Here is an 18,343-nt window from a genome sequence, read left to right as displayed (position 1 = left end):
CCTTGAACGTACTTTTCCCTTGAACTTTAAACTTCTTAATTACGCGACCGTGATCATCCTAAGGAACACCTCGAAAAGTTAAGCTAACTTCTGCTCCGCCAGAAATCCCTGTTAATCTCTTTCTCCCTTTTCGTAAACGATCCATTTCCAACCGAGCCAGTTACGAATGAAAGGAATTTTTAACGAATTTCGCTCGATCGATACGTTTGATTCTCGGCGTACGGTACAGTGTGTGCGTTTACTATCTACTAGAAAAAAAATAGAAAAAAAGAAGGATGCATCTCGATCAAATTATTCGCTAACAAGCGTGAATACGCCTGTTAGCTAACGGTCAACTAATGGAACTTTCGAACGAGATTTAGGCAAACTATCTGTCGGATAAACTATGGAGACCAATTGATCTCGATTCGAGGTCGTCGTTGTCGAGGATGAGTCGATTTATCAACGAGTAAGTCTCATCAATGGGGACAATGAGAAATTCAGGCAGGAACAACCATCATCGGCCGCAATATCCAAACGTTGTACACATTGTCGATGTCTGCGGGGCATTTACCTGTTCCTTACAATGTGTCCTTTCATATAGGATCGATCGAAGGTTTCTTTGAAACAGCATAGATGCCACCCTTCCTTTATCGATGTATCGAAGAGGTTAAACGATGGGTTCGGGGAATGCAATCGTGCCGCCCCATCTGCGGAAAGCTCAGGTTCGAGGTTTCGGGTGAAAGCGTCGTTGTCCAACATTCACGTCTAAGATTCATCTGAGAGGCTTAATTCATTTTGACAACACCGTTTAACCCTCCCTATTGCGCCGATCTGTTCCGCGTCTCTGTTATTTCGTAACTGAATTAGATCCGAGCTGATCGTTGTGCATTTCGGCAGATGTCAGATTTCGCGATAAACTCGAACCAACGCGCACCGGTTCTCGTTCTGTTCTACAGAGAACCGATGAAACAATTTGCAACGATAACTCGACTTAATTTAGTTTACGATTCTCAGAGAGTCGGTGTTCGAAGCTTACTGTCGCCGCTCCTTCTTTTTTTTCTTTGTTTCCGGGTATAACACCCGCGAGCGCGAGCGACGGTCTGTACGTGACTCCTGAGAGAGAAAGAATCGCGGAAAATTTCAATTTGCCGACGGTGAGTTTGCGTTTCCAATTTGCACAGCTTTGCGGTTAAACGATAAGAGATTCGAAACGATCGCCGGTGAAATTAACGAAGAATCAAATATCCAACGCGATTTCTTTTATAGAATTTCATCTCAACGACAGATTGTTCGAACGATCCATTAATAATATGCAGATCATGCTAAGTTGCTAAACGGTTAACTTTATCTCGCGTAAATCGACTCATGACGACATTCATTGTCGAGGGTATCGATCTCGAAGAACAAGTATAATACATTAAACGAGAGGAAGCAGTTTCACTCGGTAGAAAGTACGGTGCCGGAGTTTCTACCTGGTATAAAGCATCCATTACAGCCAGTTAATGGTCCACTAAGTGACCTGTAATAGAAAAACTTTTTGTGCAATGCCGCTTCATGTAGAGTTTAGTACCACGATTGTTACGTCCAAGCCAGTATGGCTGGTAACGCGATACCGGATTGCATTACCTCTTTAATCATAAGCTCGAACATACGTATTCGACATGCTCAACAGGATATTAACTTTTCGCGATAAGATCCAACCGGCTGCCAGCCATAAGTTCTGCCCATTATTGGATTGGGAGATAAGGGTAATCATTTGATTTTGATTACATTTGTAGCTGCGCATGAACTAAAGGACAATTCGAATCATGTTGTTATTTTACTTCGGAGTATCAATATCCTTATGATACACATAATGTAATGATAAAAAAAACTCCGTGCAAAACAATGTCGTCGCTACGTGCAACCGTCAAACAAAGAATTTGAATTTTCCGGTACTCCCTTGACCAGTATAAATAAACGGACGCGACCGTAAGGAGTTCAGTAATCAATCAGTTATCAGTTAGTCGAGTTATCAGAGAATATTTTAGCGATTATGCACTGTCTTAGCGAATTTGTTAGTACGAGCGATTATTGTCTGCATTATACTTGACGGTTTCAACAACGAGCAATCTCGTCTTCTAAATCTCACGATCAACCATCCTCTATGAGCCTCCGCACATTTCTCGTATCCATCCTGAATGGCGTGTACTTTGACTCTTCTGTCGCGTTTGCTCGTGACCGTTTCTCTGGAAACATCGTGAAAGGCACTCATAAAACTCGGAACAGTCTCGTTTCACGATTTATCGTGAGATTATTTGTGGCGGATGTGGCGGTCACTGAACGCATCCAGAGCCATAGAAGTCGTTATCATATTGCCAGAGGTTATCCGAGTAGCAAAAGTTATTCGAAGTTGTAATTTCCGATGAACTGCTCACTCTGTAGCTACATATATGATACGATGAAACTTGCTTCGCTTTTAGCTTTCTGACTATCAATGTTCCGCTTAGACGTAAATAGGTCTACAACGACTATGAATTTCATGAAATCCTGCTGCGATTGAAAACCTTCCTGGTTAGATATATACCTCGAAGTTTGACGATCTTTTATTAACTAAACGAAAAGTGTCGAATCATAATGAATCGATCTTTGCAATAGAGCGACATTATTTGCGGAAGTCGAACATGGGGAAACAAGGAATCGAGGCAATTGGCGGTCCAAGCAGCCTTACGCTCGAATTATTTAAAACAGTGTTCGACTTTGACCGACCTTGACCCTATTCGAAACACCGCGCAATAAATTTCCATAATCTGTTCCATCGAGTTGATTCGCCCCTTCCAGAGGACATTAAGGTGGCATCGTTTCGCCCTCCTGACTGGCGCCACCGACGCGTCGTCGTTGTGGAAATAAACGACCAAACGAACACAAAGTAAACGAACTACTTTAGAACTTGAAACTGCTATGGCACCCTATTTTCGATGAATATTCGAGTTTTAATGGTCGATGCAGATGTGCGTTCTTCCCTCGCGCGTTGCAACGGTACATAGAAATAAAAGAGCGTCAATCGTGTACATACATGTACGTGTATGTAAATATATGCTCGCAATTTCTATTCGTCACGAGCACAGCACCCACTTGTATGTATTTTTCCATATAGTGCAACGTATTGTTAAAATATGTGTAAAACGCTGGCGCGTCAAAACTCGCTCTGCTCTACATCGAGCAAACAATTGTACGTCTACTATCGATTATACATACTATCGATCGAGATTCACAACGACAGGAATTCCAAAGACCACTTTATCGTTATTAGAAAACCATGAACTACGTTGCAGAGAGGGGAAGCCCTTGCGATAATAAATCGTTATAATAATCGATAAACCCGTGGTCCGTCGCACGATTTCCACGACATAATAACATCACACGATAAACAACTGCGTAGTAAAATTATTCGATCCGAGCGGTTCCCACAATTTTAATTGGTTGACCGCAAAAGCTTTATGCGCGACGATTAAATGGCTGTCAGGACGAACGCAACCATTTACACGTACACGTATACATACGTCTACATAGAATTAATGTCACCTCTTTCAGGCATTCTCCTAGCGGTTTCCTTTGTGCGATCCTTTTTTCGTAGGTCATGTGTTACGTGACACGAGTAGAATTGCCGCGTGTACGTGCGTATGGTTCGAATAAAATCGTCGCGTCGTCAAATGTCAACCCTTAAAGCAGCCACTCGAGTTACTCGGAAGGGAAACACGAGTCCAGAGTTTTAGTCTCCGACTCTAAGCCCTACTCTGGGATTTCTGTCGGTTACACAGTTAACATTGGTTTCTCCGACGGAGAAAAATTCGTACGACTCTCTCTGATTTAACTGGATATTCAAATACTCTAATCTAATACTGTTCTGGCCGACAAAGATTTCACGCGACAAATGCGTGATTAATTCGTCAGAATTTTTAGAAGTTGCCTGGTGTATGTGTGTGTATATTTCACTATGCAGTTTCGATTTTCACAGCAGTTTGCATAGCCTCTAGGGAACACGGGAAAATTCAGTGATTTTTGCCACAATCCGAACGAATAAAAATTCAAATTATACAGCAAAATTGGGCGACGAAAATATGGGCGAAAATCGGCGAGCAAATCGAGAGTTCGTCACATGAAAATTACGCAAAAATACGATAACTTTGATGGCTGATCGTCAAAGTTCTGGGAAGAAATAAAATGATTTTTACTTGTACTCGAAGCATTCATTCATTCGTCATCAAGTCATTTTATTCGTGATAAGGAAGCGTCAATGTTACAGAGAGTAGGTTTCTAACGCTATTTTCTGCAAACTATCGGCATCCACATCGGTAATCCTCTTACATTTTCCGGGTAAAACGCTGCGACGATCCTTCGCCAATGGAATTTAAGCGCCTTACGTGAGATCTATCAGCGAATTTGTGACTATCAACTCTGTTTCCTAATTTCTGATGGTACATCAGGAAAACGAAAAGCAGTGGTCGCGGTAAACAATTACGTCTTTCTCTTACCGTCAATTCGATTGTTTCTTAGCAATGTAAAAATCACATTACTTTTTCATCGTTTACTCCCTTAATTGGTATTTGATCTTTCGGCAGAATGATAAAAGAATGACAACACAAGAATCTGAATTTCGTGAGAAACAAGTAAAGCAGCAGTGATAACCGAAAATCACTTCTATAAGTTATTCGCAATCTTTCAATGTAAAGACGTACCAATAATTTTTCGAGGATCCAGGAGAGAGAGAGAGTTTTGTCAACAAATTTTAACCAAATCCCAGATCACTGAAAAAGTTCGGGATGGAAAATCTAGTTTCGAATTCAGGAGAGATTGTAGATAATGTATTCTCGGAATTTTATGATAAAAATTGACAAAATTCGTAAAATAATGTAATACTTTCTTCGACAACTCTTCCACGTGATTTCGCCGATTATGTTTTTCTAGAGATGTAATAATGCTTGTATGATTCCTTCGTTGAAGGTTAGCAGGAATAGCAGCTAGAAGGGCTGTTGGAATAAAAGTTTACGGCAACTTTCGGAAACAGCACGTTCGACGGAGTTCATCCTCCGTTGTTTCCGTATCCTCCTTTTCGCGGCCGAACTCGTCCTTCCGGAATACGGCTCGACCTATATTTACATTTAGATTGAATTCCGTATTTGCCTGCAGCAACTACGCAGCGCTGGACTACGCTGATTTGCAGCTCAACGATAAAGGCGCTGCTACTTACTTTTATCCTATTATCCTTTTTTATCTTGCTTATATCTACGCGAAAGAATGTACCGTGATTATAGCAATCTTTTAAATTTTCCAGGCACGAATTTACTAAACTGCAACAAGCACGAAAAAGGAAGCGAACCAGTAGAAAAATTGTTCGAAAAATTATTCGAGTAGGTGGATCGATGGTAGCGCATTGAAATTAAAAAACAGCGTGATTATGCTAATTCCAACTTCGCACTGTCTTGAATCGTGTGCTCTAATGATCCTTTGCGTTAATACGTTGTATTTATTAGATCATTTTTTCTGCCAGTCGAACAATCACAATTATTCCCTTCGCCTCTTTGTTCAATCAATGATCTTTATATTTATGACGACGTTGGAAGCTTCGAATTTTATCAGCTACGTGTTCACGAATCTACGCGAACATTCCCCTTCGTTACTCTTCCTCCCACGCTATCAAAAAGCACTTACTCTAAAACATTCCACCGGTATCGTTTTATCTTCTTTTTAATTCAATTTTGTACTTTCACGAGAAGCATCAAAGAAAAATATTTTCTGACCGAAAGAGGCCAACGCGTATACCTTTGAAGATTTTCCACTAGCTCCGCCCTTCGTCTTCGTTGCGTTTCATATCACGGTGCTTGATGGTAATAACGAAATGGTCAGAGTATATGATGTGACAAGAAAAGGGAACGTGAAGCCTGAAGATGGACAATGATTTAGGTCAAAGAGGTTGTTTCACGTTCAATGTAGACACCATGCGTACCACGTAGACACTTTTTATTCACAGTACTCGGCGGTTACGTTACAAATGGGTCACAATATGAGTCCACCACATCGTTTACAATTGTTTTACTCGCAAATTGAATGTTAATATCGCAAGTGTACACGTACAGAATTAAACGAATTTCTTCTTACATACTCGATTCATTCTTGATTCTACACCGATAGATACGATAGATAGATAACGTGCACGCGTATGTTTGCTCGCAGACCCAAGGATATGCGTGCACTGATACTACTCCATCGTTTGATTGCACATTTTCCCCTCGACAGTAGAGGGAACGCGTTCCGATATTCTTCTCCATCTCTTTCCCTCTTCTCGCCTTTTTCATTTCTTTTTTTCTTTTCCCTTTGACCCTTCTTTATTTGAATTTTATTATCGCGAGCACGGAAATATTGCTCGTATCACGTAATTGGGATACGCGCGATAGATTGTATCATAGGCGTGCTTGATTAGCAGCAGCTGCGCAATGGGTGTCGGTGTTGTAAGCTATGGAGAGGAAGAGGCGAAATCGCCGGTTTCGAGGGTAATTTAATTTAACGAAACATGTCGAGGCGATAAGCTCCGGTACTGTATGGTGTCGAGCCAAGTCTCGTCGCCTGCTACATGCAGATAATACGTCGCAATTCGAGGTTCAATTTACTTTAAATAGCCGCAACGTTTATTGATGGAACGCCTCCTCTGAAAGTTACATTTACTGCCGGTCATGTCGTTATTAAGTATTCTCTGTGAATTTATTTGCTGTTCCTTGGTTGCGGCAATGAAATATAGCCTCGTAACTTATAGTTATAACACGAAGTAGTCATAAAGAGACTGACAGGGATATAAGAACAAAAAGCGACGCGCATCCCATATATGAGCCGTGCAACCGTGCGTTCACAAAAGATGTACAACTTCCTGGGACACGTTTCAAGAGATCGTTATACACGCTCGAATCGTGTCACATCGTCACGCTACTGTTTTGTGTAAGAACGTTACAACGATTAAGTATAATACGCACGGAAGCGTAATCGACGTGTATCTATCGTGGAAACGAGGTGTAAACGTTATACGAGCTATTGTTCACCTGGCAATACGATAAATCAGCGGAATTGATAAAACAACGAATAATTACCAGTACGGACATTCTTTGTCGACGGAAAGTACAAGTATGTATCGTCGTTTCGAAGACATTGCTCTAACAATAAGGTTCGGGTTCACAATTGGTCGCGGTGTAAAGTCATTCGAAACATGGCGCTTCTAAAAAAATAATTTTCGATGTGCTCCCTTTCGGACGTTCTGCTAGTCCTCCGACAAGGTCTATTTCGTATTCGAATCGACGATACTCGATGATTGGCCGATATTTCGCTGCCAGGTTCGCGTGAATACGATCTCTTGCTTGTTGGCTTGAGCGTGGGACTTGGGAAACGGTGTGTTCGCGCCAGGTAAGGAAAAATGTCACTAGTGACGCGATCGATGGTAATTCGACAACGATGGCTGCTTGACGTGCAATTCCGCTTCGTGTGGCTGTTCGACGAGACGAGCTGCCTTCGGTAGACGCGGAGGTGTGTAGATGTTACACGCTTTTATGAATCGAGCTGAGGCGTTAATTTCTCGGGCAAACGAGAATACGTTAAATGGCCATATTAACGAGAAAGACTAGACAAACAAACGTTCGCGCCGTACTCGTTCGAATGGCTTCGCGAAAAAATATCAAGATGGAACTACTTCGGCCCCGACGCGAGTACAAGGGGTTGCCGACTCTTGCGACAGAATAGGGTCGTTTTATTTATTCAATACGAATCCCATTTTCATTCACTCCTCATATTCCTGTCCGTATGCTTGATATTCGATTCTGAAAGAAGCCATTCGTTACACATAGCAGTTCATATTTTAATCGCGATCGTACAGATAACGAAAAAGGAAAAAGAAGTAGCGTTCTTCTTGCTATCCTCTATAAACCGTGGAAAATCAATAACAGCACGGCGCTATCTAGTAATCGCAGAGTACTTTGGTGGACATGTTGCAACGTGCACTGTTTATTAGCATCTATATCGTTTCATTTTTGCCTGTTGTTCGTTTTTTTTTAACTCGCTCGTATTAATCGGTCGGCCTAATTAACGGCCGTGTCAAAACTAATGGTCGAACAAGAATACGCGTGTACGAGCTGGCGCCTAGTTATGGCGCCTCGCCCTCAGAGGTACTGCTTTCGATGTTAATTTCGCGCACGATGCGATCTCCCAACTCATATTCTCTACGCACGGACGATTAATGAGGTATATTTATATCGAAAGAACACGAGTCATAGCATGCTCGTTGGTATAGTGCAAATGGTGTAGAAAAATGTAATCGATGTATATGCGATACATAGTTGGTTCGGCCCCGTAAATAGCGCTGGCAACTTTTCTGTTTCTTGAACGAAGGCGGAATAATATTGATGATGAAGCACGGGACAGGAAATTAGTTTGTAGTATCGCTGGAAAGGATGACTGCGCGATATGGATATAGATATAGAAGTTACAATGGTACTGGGGTGTTGTTCAAGGTCGCAAAATGAAAGTTCGATTGATCTGGTAACGTTTGGATGGTTTCCATCGCTATTTTCGGGTACCAAGGAAGGAAACACTGGAACGTGTTAACGACGTGAATTCTACGTTAAAGCCTGGACCACATTTGCGATGTCAGTGCGTGCAAATAATTCTAACTACTACTTAAATAGTTTACGACACGACTAAACGCACCTCACGCATTTCTAAAATGTTCTCACTGAAAAACGTTATATTTGTCACATAATTACAAGATATGTATTACGTTTATGTATTATTACGTACACGTATGATATTTATTTTAATTAATACGACGATCTGTTAATCAACGACAAAATCAACCGACGCGAGTCACGCGTATAGCGAAATCTGAATAAACGAAGAAATCTCGCGATAATAATAAATAGCATCTCTTCGCCGCTTGCGCGTTGTTTAATTAAATATATAGGACGCTATCAAACCATCCAGTATAAAAATAAATAAGCTCTCTATTCTATATAAATCCAACGACACGTTTATATTAAATATATCAACACAATTGTTAATTCTTACGTGCTACGGATTAAAGGAGATCGCCAAAGAGGAACCTTGTGTTCTATTGTAGCTCGGTTCCGTACACAGTAACAGGATTTCTCTTTCACGACTCACGTACAGAGACAGATATACATGTATATACTATATATGTATAGATCTATATTACATCCACTTTACAGGGCATCGGGATTCGTGGAAATGTTAAATCAAATCGCGAAATCATTTTGTTGATTAATTTCATATTTGTCGTCGCGCAGCGTTTTAATTGAAATTTCAGAGTACCTTAGGCCGGTATCACTGGTTTCGCGTCTGCGAAAAATATTTCCGCGAATATTGTCACCCTCGGAAGAATATCGAAACAGTAGGTTTATTTGCGCCTGTCGATTTCAGCTGACTATCGAAATGGCGAGTTACCGGCCCCGATTAAAATCGTCGTCGTATTCGGTCGAACCGTTTGTTCCACTTCACTTTTATTTCGCGAATTCGAAAATCAAACTATGTAACTTTTTCTACAGAAAGAGGGAGGCGAGGCAAATACAGATTTACGTTTTCACGACTTCCCGATAATCTTCATTGTAAAATTTTTAGCAAGCGTTACAACGCATTCACTCGTGTCATTCATTCGTTCAACACTTACTCGTACGGCCGTGAACGGCGGTAACGAAAATCTGTAATGATTAATTGTATGCGATAAATTGTCGTGAAACAACTAATGAGCAAACTGTTTCGCTGCTATTCAGCTAATCAATGTAACCACGTCATGGGAATACTTCGTTTCGTTGATTCCTTAATACGATTGTGAACCAAGTTTTATCGATACGAGTTATCGCGTAAATAGTGACTCTGAAAGATTCGATGGTGAACGCACTTACGTCTGTGATTTTTGCCATGACGCGATAGTCAATGTTTTAAGCGAATGGAATGATCGAAGATAAGTACATATTTGTTTCCGGCAAGCAGTGCAGATGGAAGTTGAGCGTTCTCGTTTCTCGGTAATCCTATTCGTTCGTAGTGTCGTAGATCCCACGAGACTCCTGTAAAACATCGTTTCGAGTAGATTCAACGAAACTCGTTAGAAAATCCCTCGAAACGTTGGTGCGTGTTACGCGTTAAATTTCAGACGTAACTACATATTCAAGTCCTTTTTTCACTTCGTGTACCTCTAATTTTATACGTCTCCGAGTTGAATTCTATCATGTACGCGATGTGTGTGAATTTCTGCGAAATTTTCTGGCTGATTCCTTCTTTTTCTTTGTACTTCGTTGTGCACATGGACGAGGTTCGTGCCTGGCGCCTGCAGCCTCTATGTGCTTACCCGTTTCGATCTTATTGTTATGCGAGCATATAGGATGATCTGTTGATTTTGTTAATGATTTTAAATTCCCCAAATAATATCTTTTTTTTCGTTCGATTCAGTCGTAGTGCGTTTTCCTGTCGAGCCAAATTGTCAGTAGACGATGGTAAAGAATTTTGCATCTCATAAATCACAACACGGTACACGTATACGTTTGACAGCTCGGAAATGAAATTTTCAGTTGATTTCAGTTCGCCAGGCACGGTTTTCGCAAAAATCGGGCAACGATTCCGCTGATTTTCCCGTCGGCAATTTAATAGACGATCTGCGTTCTCAACGAAGTGTCATAAACTCGTCGACACAGTCACTGGCAAACATATATCAATTTAATAGAGCAAGTAAACATCTTCGCATTATTCGTCTACTGTTTTCTTTTGTTCTTTGTTCGACTGAAAATTGTACGTTGATTTTGAAACGATTCATTCGCCATTTTGGCCGAAACTCAGAAGAACGATCGCGAGCGCGATTAACGAATACAGTTGTTTAACTAAGATGGTTCACACACATTTTTTTTTTTTTTTTTTGTTTACATCGACAAAGTGTACACGATTACAGATTAGTAACATTTACTCGTACGGACGACTATAAGTATGGACCCGTTTTCGAATCGCCACGTAATCATGGACGTCGTACGTAGAACTGAAGATGAGCCTTTCTCTATACGTTTATACTCTCATTTAGATGGCACGCGTGCCGAACGAGAAACACACGCCTTCAGTGAACGTGCCTCGTTCGTGTCGTGTCTCTAAAAATACCTACAGAGCTCTTCTTCATTTTGTTTTGGTCGATTCTTTAATAACGACTATTTAGTAGCGTAAGAGCGTACGTGTATAGGTATTTATTGTATATATGTAGATATATAGACAGAATATATATATATATACGTGTATGTATACATCAAAGTGTCATCGACCGTTAGTGTTCCACGGCGATGGAATGAAATTTCCGATGCGTTGATTTAATTGACACTTATTCATTTTGTCCTCTTTCCAATCAGATTTTGCTTCTTTTTTATTTCCATAGTCGATAGTCATTGGTATGTACTTGCCACACACCGAGCTAGGAGAATTTTCAGCGGAAGTCACGCGGATCGTCCTGATCGCGTTACCTCGTGAAAAGGAACGAAAATACATCGAACGATACATCATCCTTAAAATAGTTTACAGACAACATATCCTTTGTTAGGCTTTATCATTGTATCAGGTTAGTGATAGTCGAGCCTTCGTGGTTAGTAACAGACACGAACGAAATACACATAATATTTTTTTTTTTTCTTGACACTGTTCAATATCGTGACGACGATTTCCGTCACCTCGAATTGAAGATGATGGACATAAATCGATGAAACATTAAACATCGCGATTTTCTGTCGTATTCTTGTAACCTTGTGACATCGTATTAATTGGAGTTTAACTGTTAACCGCAGACCCACGTTGTTCGCGAGAAAGAAGATCTACGAGGGTTTGTTTCAACAGAATGCATACGTTTTGTTATAACATTGAACGCGGTGTATAAACGAAAGAATATATTGGTTCAAATAAACGATTACGTTTAAATAAGAAAAAATGAGAAACGAATGAAGGTAAAGAGAAACATTGGTTAGTGTGACAGACCAGTTAACAGTTAAATGGAATTCAGTGTTAGCTACACAGATACGTTTGTACCGACCTCGTAGTTCGAATAACATGCAACATGAATGGAACCCCATAACCGCCGATAAAAACACTTATAAAAAGTATTATGTACAACAAAACTCCTTTGTACGGATTTTCACGTGACAATAAAACGTGTTAGCCAGTCGATATATATGCGGAAAGCTCTTCAAATGGACCTGGATAAAAGTATCGACAAAAAGTACATCCACCTTCGTAAATATTACACGTCACGACGTAATTGTTATTGATTGACAAGATTTACACCTATTTGATACAAGCTCCATCAAGCGCGAACTTTCGAGATCGTCGAAAGTATCCAAAGAAAAGGAACAATAAAAGCGTCGCTTACCTTCGGTTTTCTTAATAAACATTACCGTCAAGAATCGATGAACGATTACAAAGCTATTTTCCTCGTCGGTGTTTTTCTGATTTTGGTGAAATCCTCGTAAAAGATCTAAGATCTTCTTCGATGAGCCGGATATTTTTCATAATTCTTAAAATATAGGCAGAAATTGTCGGGAATTTTCTGATGTATCTTTCTTTGCTGTTCGCTTCGTGTACGGTTTGTGGCCCTCCTTTTCTTTACGTTACGGAAACGCGGCTCGTCGGAGAGAGCTGCGTCGTTGAATTTGATTTGCTGATTAGATTCCAGCGTTAAATTGAATAACAGCTTATTACGTATATACGCCTACGCGTGTCTCGTGACAATAAACATCCAGTATTCTTTATCGTCTGTTCCTTCTCTGAATTGTTCCAACGCTTTCTTTATCTTCCATGATTTTTTACTTCAAAAGAATCTTCTGGTATTTTCCTCTTAGCTTCTTCTCATCCAGATTATTCGAATTTTACGATGCAGGCAGGGTTTCTCACAAAATCCCAAGCGATAAACTTCTCTTGAATAGATTCCAGTAACGTAAGTTTACCACCTACATGCAATTTCCGTAGCTCCACGTCTATTCTGATTATTTTCCTTCTTTCCTGAAAGAGATGTTTTCGTTTTGGCAAAGGAAGTTTAATCTTCGCGAAATCGATCCTTCCTCGTCAAAGTTACTGCTTAGTGCGTGAATATAGTCGGTAGATAAGAATCTTCTCTGAAAGTCGTTTGTTTCCTTGGGGTTTGATGGTAATTTGCCAGATTTTACGGTGTTCGATCGACACGATCATGCTTTCAGCTATCTTCGCATAATTCCAATTCTCCTGGAGTTTGTTAAGTTACGAATTGCCGATTTCCAGAATTTACTTTCGACTCGTCGTCGCAGCCGATGTTAAACTGTAAATGCAATTTTTTCTTTCCGTTGCAACTCGAGGGTCCAAGATTCTGAGCCGTAGGTAATAGTTTGTAATAGTGATAGTGGTTGTAGGTTCGGTTGTAGGTTTGATCATTGGAATCGCTGTCATGTTTGACGCAATCGTCATTCCGCTTTACGACAGATTTCAAAATGTGCCCTTGGACGATGTTCTGGCCATATTCTACTTGCACGCGTCGTTTCTGTGATACCACTTCATTTACGTAATTAAATCGTTGTTGTTATCTGTATCTGGAAGAAAGAAGTCAATACGAATCGATGTAAATCGCGAAATATTTAGTTTAGCTTAGCAATAAACGCGAAACCATGAAAACACGAGTAAAAAGTTATTCGAAATATTTCGAAGAATGACGGATGGCTTTTGGAACTTGGAATTTTGTAGAAAATGTTACGCATCGATTTCAATGAAAAATTCTTTCTCGTAGGTACCAAATGCACAGTTGAAATGTTGGCACCATGTGTTTAATATAATATCGTCTGTCATAGTGTTAACTCGGCAGTTTATATTCGCGAAATATTACGAACGTTTAGAGAAATGGAAAATATTTGAATTTTGTTCTGATGAAATATTACTAAAATGAAATAAAAGTTGTAAAATAATATAATATTAGTATAATATTACCAATATACTATTTTATTGCCATTTGTTTAACTCTGGTGTTCCATAGCACAAAGAACGATGCTTCGTCAAAGTCGATGTGTAATATTTCGTACAATTTCCAAGATTCGTTTCTCGATGGATGGTCTTGTTACAGTAGGTTAGTGTCGTAAGTATCCATGCTGTAGATCACGCGACGTCGACCTTTTAGGACACTATCCGGCATCTATAAGACGGATTACTTCAAGCAGTCTCGATCGAACGATCCTACTATCGTCTACTATTGTCACAAATGTTCCATTGTTCCCACTTCTGCTTATATTCTAGAAAATTTCTACATAAATGTTTCTCCATCTACCGAAATTTTAATTAATATCAAATTAAATCGAGCTTCTGTTGATTGAATTTGTTTATCTATGTGAATGTGAATCTATGTAATTACGAATTTCTATTATATAAAAGAAAACATAATTCTGTACGTATGAACTCCACTAGAGTCGTATATAATGTAAATCATTGATTAGTTTATAGTAAAATTTGAAGGTAGAATTTCTTGTATTTATCTCACTTAATAATAATAAGTAGTACAACGCATCATATACGAAGCTACGCTTCTCAAACTCTTGTACCTTCCTCAATTTCAGAAATTCCTCAATTCCCTCAATTTCAGAAATTTCTAGCTTCGTACTTCGAAATTCCAATAAAATTACCAACCTCTAAAATATGTATTAACCAAAACAAGACCGGTTATTTCACGATTATAATCGAATAAAATAAATCTACTATCAAAAATATTAACTTTTCATGGAACTGGGTATCTGTCTGCCGACGGATTCGAATAGATGGAGTTCTACTGTAACCTTGAATCACCGGCGAGTTTTCCTGGTTCTCAGGGTGGAAAACTGAAGCATAACGCTGCCTGAACAATCTGAATATATCGCCGCGTGTCGAGATCGATCCGGGAGGAAACACGGCGACCCGGTCAACTGGCGCACAATGCTCGGTATGCGTGTCGTGCAATTCTTTCTCTGTCGATGTCTGTGGTCACGCGAATCCCCGTTTAACACTAAGACAGGAGGAAACAAGAAGAGCAAAAAACCGGCGGTTTTCCGCTGCACGCAAAACGGGAAACGGTTGGTTCATCGACGCGTTGCAACGACACCGTTCGTTTCTGGTTTCGCGGCCTCCTCGGGTATTTATGAGGCTGCCGCGCTGACACGCGACCAAATTCGTTGACCTACTATTTTGCACGTACATCTAGTTAGCGTGTAAGTGTACGTGTACGTACAGAGGCTGATTGCTTTCCGGGTATAGAATATTTGACTTTCGCGTCGCATGCGGAACACCCGCGCTCGACTCACGCTGACCCGATACCCTAGAATACCTTGCGCTACATCAGGGGTAAGAAGTTCGTCGACGTCTTGCCAGGCTGTCTGCAACGATCCAGATTATTCGAACGGTGCTGTCTAAAGTTTGGCTCAAGAGCTCCGTGCTCTGGGATAATGGAGAAGGGATAGGAGAATCGCGTGGATGTAGATACGTTCTGGTTCTGTCTAATTTGAATAAAACTTTCGGTTAACCAGAAGGTAAATCGATAGGGACTGTGGTATCGGTCTCTGTTTACGCTTAATTCGATTATACATTTCAATGGGCCGTGTTTGTAAGAAACGATCACTTTCTATGACAAAGAGCGTGGTGGAGTATCGATATCGGTGAGCGATACTATTTTATAACCCTTGAACTTTCGTTCGAGGGAATAGTTGGAACCAAATGAACTATAAGGAAAACAGAGGGAGGAACCGGTATTACTATCTATCTCGCTACCTTCGAATAAATTTCCTTTTCTTTTCATTTCGTATACGCAAATTCGCAGCAAGGAATGTACAACATGGTGATTTATCGCATGATCAAATAGCAGTCTCATCGACCGAATTCTACAGTGTGGTAATTCCATGTTCAGACCAGCGTGTACGGCAGATCGGGTCGCGATTGAGGACGAATCAGCCTGGCGGCGTATCGAACGCTTCGATTCGATCGAATTGGCGATTTACGATTGACCAAGGCTTACCTTTCTAGTAACGGACACGCTAGGATTCTGAAAGACGCCAGTACGGTTATCACGAGCAGTATGATTCCGATTGTGATATATATCACGCCCAGATGTGCCAAGGAAAACAGATAAAGAGTTCTGTGACAGTGATCATTCGGAGTGTGTATAATGTACGTGTACGGTGGCCACATGATGTGAAGTATCCAGTAATTTCCTGTAACACAAAGAAGATCAAGTAGCTCGTAGGAGGAAGAATCGTTTGAAAATGCATGTTAGAAAATGTCTAAGTGGATTATAAATAGAATTTAAAAATCTGCTTCATGGCGAGCAGGTTTTTATAAAATTAAATTGCAAGTTTGCTCGTGGAAGTAAGGTTCGAACCACAATTTGCGAAAACTTTCACAATGGTAAAAAGTTTCGTGTAAGCGGTAACGAGCGAGCTCGTGTTACACTTGAAGCAACAGCAACGACCTGGTCGCGAACACGAAAGAACAGAAGGGGTGTAAAACTTTGAGCTCGTTACCGTTTTTAAACGGACGCAATTGCGTCTGTAAACGTACGGCGCGCTTTATAACGCGATCACGAGACGAAAATTAGGTTGCATCGGTGCAGTTTACCACCGACGTCTAGCAATTACCCGGCGGCAGAACGCAATCGATCGCTTTTGTTCGCATTGTTTCGAACCGTTCAAAAACACGTTCGGTGCGACGCGAGTATTCGGGGATCGAGTACTTCGACACCTAAATCCTTTATAATTCACAGCGTTCTTTTTCGTCATTCAAAAATAAGTCGTCCTCGAACGATGGAAATTTTATTTCGATCACGGACCATAGGTTTCGAACGCGTAATTTACTAAAATATCTATTTAAATACGTTAATTCGTAATTAAATGTAATTAAACGTAACATATTCCTGAATTTTCGTCCATTCAAAGCTTCATATGCATTCGAAACCTAATAGCATCGTCTCCCTTTGAATATTACGTGAGCACTGATACAATAGTAACATTTGAATGTTATTTGTACTGCCATACCATTGTTCGTATTATCTCGTCCATTTTCTCATTATAACGTTACATTTTTCCGTTAGCGACTAAAATAACGAAATATAATAAAAATCCTGTAATCCTCAAGGAAAATAAGAAAACAAATATTTTACATGTATTCTAACAAAAACTCTTGAAACCTGTTGTTGTGTATCCAGAAAGACAGAGATTATGCTCGTATTGTATTGTAACCAGAGCTGTGGCATTTGGAGGATTAAAGCGTGCGACACGACGCTCGTGACAAAAGCATTAACATACGAGAACAATTAAACGGAGTCACGTGAACGATGTATTTCACGCAAGAAACAAACTCTCACAGGATAAATGTTATCTGGATGGCAGTAATAAAGAACTATCGTATTTCTCGCTCTTGCATTATAGACTCCCGAGCTTTCCTTCGACTTACCCATCACGAACCACCCCAGTAGGAAGCATGATAAGACGATGATGATCAATTTCCTGAAAGAAATTTGCGATCTGGTCGACGGAACCGAGAGCATTTCTGGTCTTCTTGAGCGTATCTGCGAGTAGATAAGCAACGGCATAAGCATACTTCCAAATGTTCCACCAATCACCATGTATATGGGTATCCTTCGCTCTCTGGGACATTCTTTCGAGAAACTCAAACCTGAAACAAAATCAGGACGAGTTGTACGAAAGAGGAACGGATTTCCGACGTTTTCTTTCTAGCGGCACGCACGCTCCAGTATAATCGTTTTTGTTTTCGTGTTCATTTACAGTCGAACGAGCAAATATATCGCTTGGATCGATATCAAAAAGTTTTCGCGCTGACTGCGTTGAATAATGTAATGGTAATGACGTTGCCTGACTCCTGCTCACTGTGTCACGTCCTATTTCGATACTTAACTAAGGATAACTTGGCATGCGACTCTTACACGCCTGATTCTTACTCCCTTGCCCCTTCGCGACCTATGATTATTTATCACTAATCTTCAAAGAACCTGCGAACAACGTGTCAACCATTTACAAGGCAAATTCTACGTTTTCTGAAAGCCTCGTAATTTTAATATCAGCATACATCAGAGAAGATCGAGGTTTAGAATTTTCTGAATTTTTTGAAAATCAAGCGATTAAACCTGATAGAACCGATCAATTTTTTTCCGTATTCTTGCCTCAGTTTGGATTCTTTGCATCGAGTTAGACAAATCGATCATTCGACATTATTAACATGTTAATGTTGAATATTGCGAAGATTCTCGGCGACTGACACTAGATTGGACAATGACTTCGTTGATGGTTAATATAAATAGTAAATAGTATAATAGTAA

The 18,343-nt window shown here is 40.3% G+C and overlaps 1 protein-coding gene across 1 annotated transcript in view; it reads right to left on the bottom strand.

The window, feature by feature from the left end:
• Window positions 1–5,965: 5,965 nt before the first annotated feature.
• The window catches only part of LOC132908254 (uncharacterized), a 35,402-nt gene continuing 23,024 nt past the window's right edge, over window positions 5,966–18,343 (bottom strand). The window contains exons 6-8 of the mRNA XM_060962059.1: window positions 17,461–17,682; window positions 16,028–16,223; window positions 5,966–13,592 (exon numbers count right to left, since the gene is read on the bottom strand). Of these exons, the coding sequence (XP_060818042.1) occupies window positions 13,583–13,592; window positions 16,028–16,223; window positions 17,461–17,682 (428 nt within the window). The 3' untranslated portion in view covers window positions 5,966–13,582. The remainder of the gene's footprint in view (window positions 13,593–16,027; window positions 16,224–17,460; window positions 17,683–18,343) is intronic.

The sequence above is a fragment of the Bombus pascuorum genome, chromosome 6, assembly GCF_905332965.1.
Source record: "Bombus pascuorum chromosome 6, iyBomPasc1.1, whole genome shotgun sequence".
In the NCBI taxonomy this organism is placed as follows: Eukaryota; Metazoa; Arthropoda; class Insecta; order Hymenoptera; family Apidae; genus Bombus; species Bombus pascuorum.
Note: the sequence above shows the minus strand (reverse complement) of the source record. Positions and strands in the feature narration are given on the sequence as shown.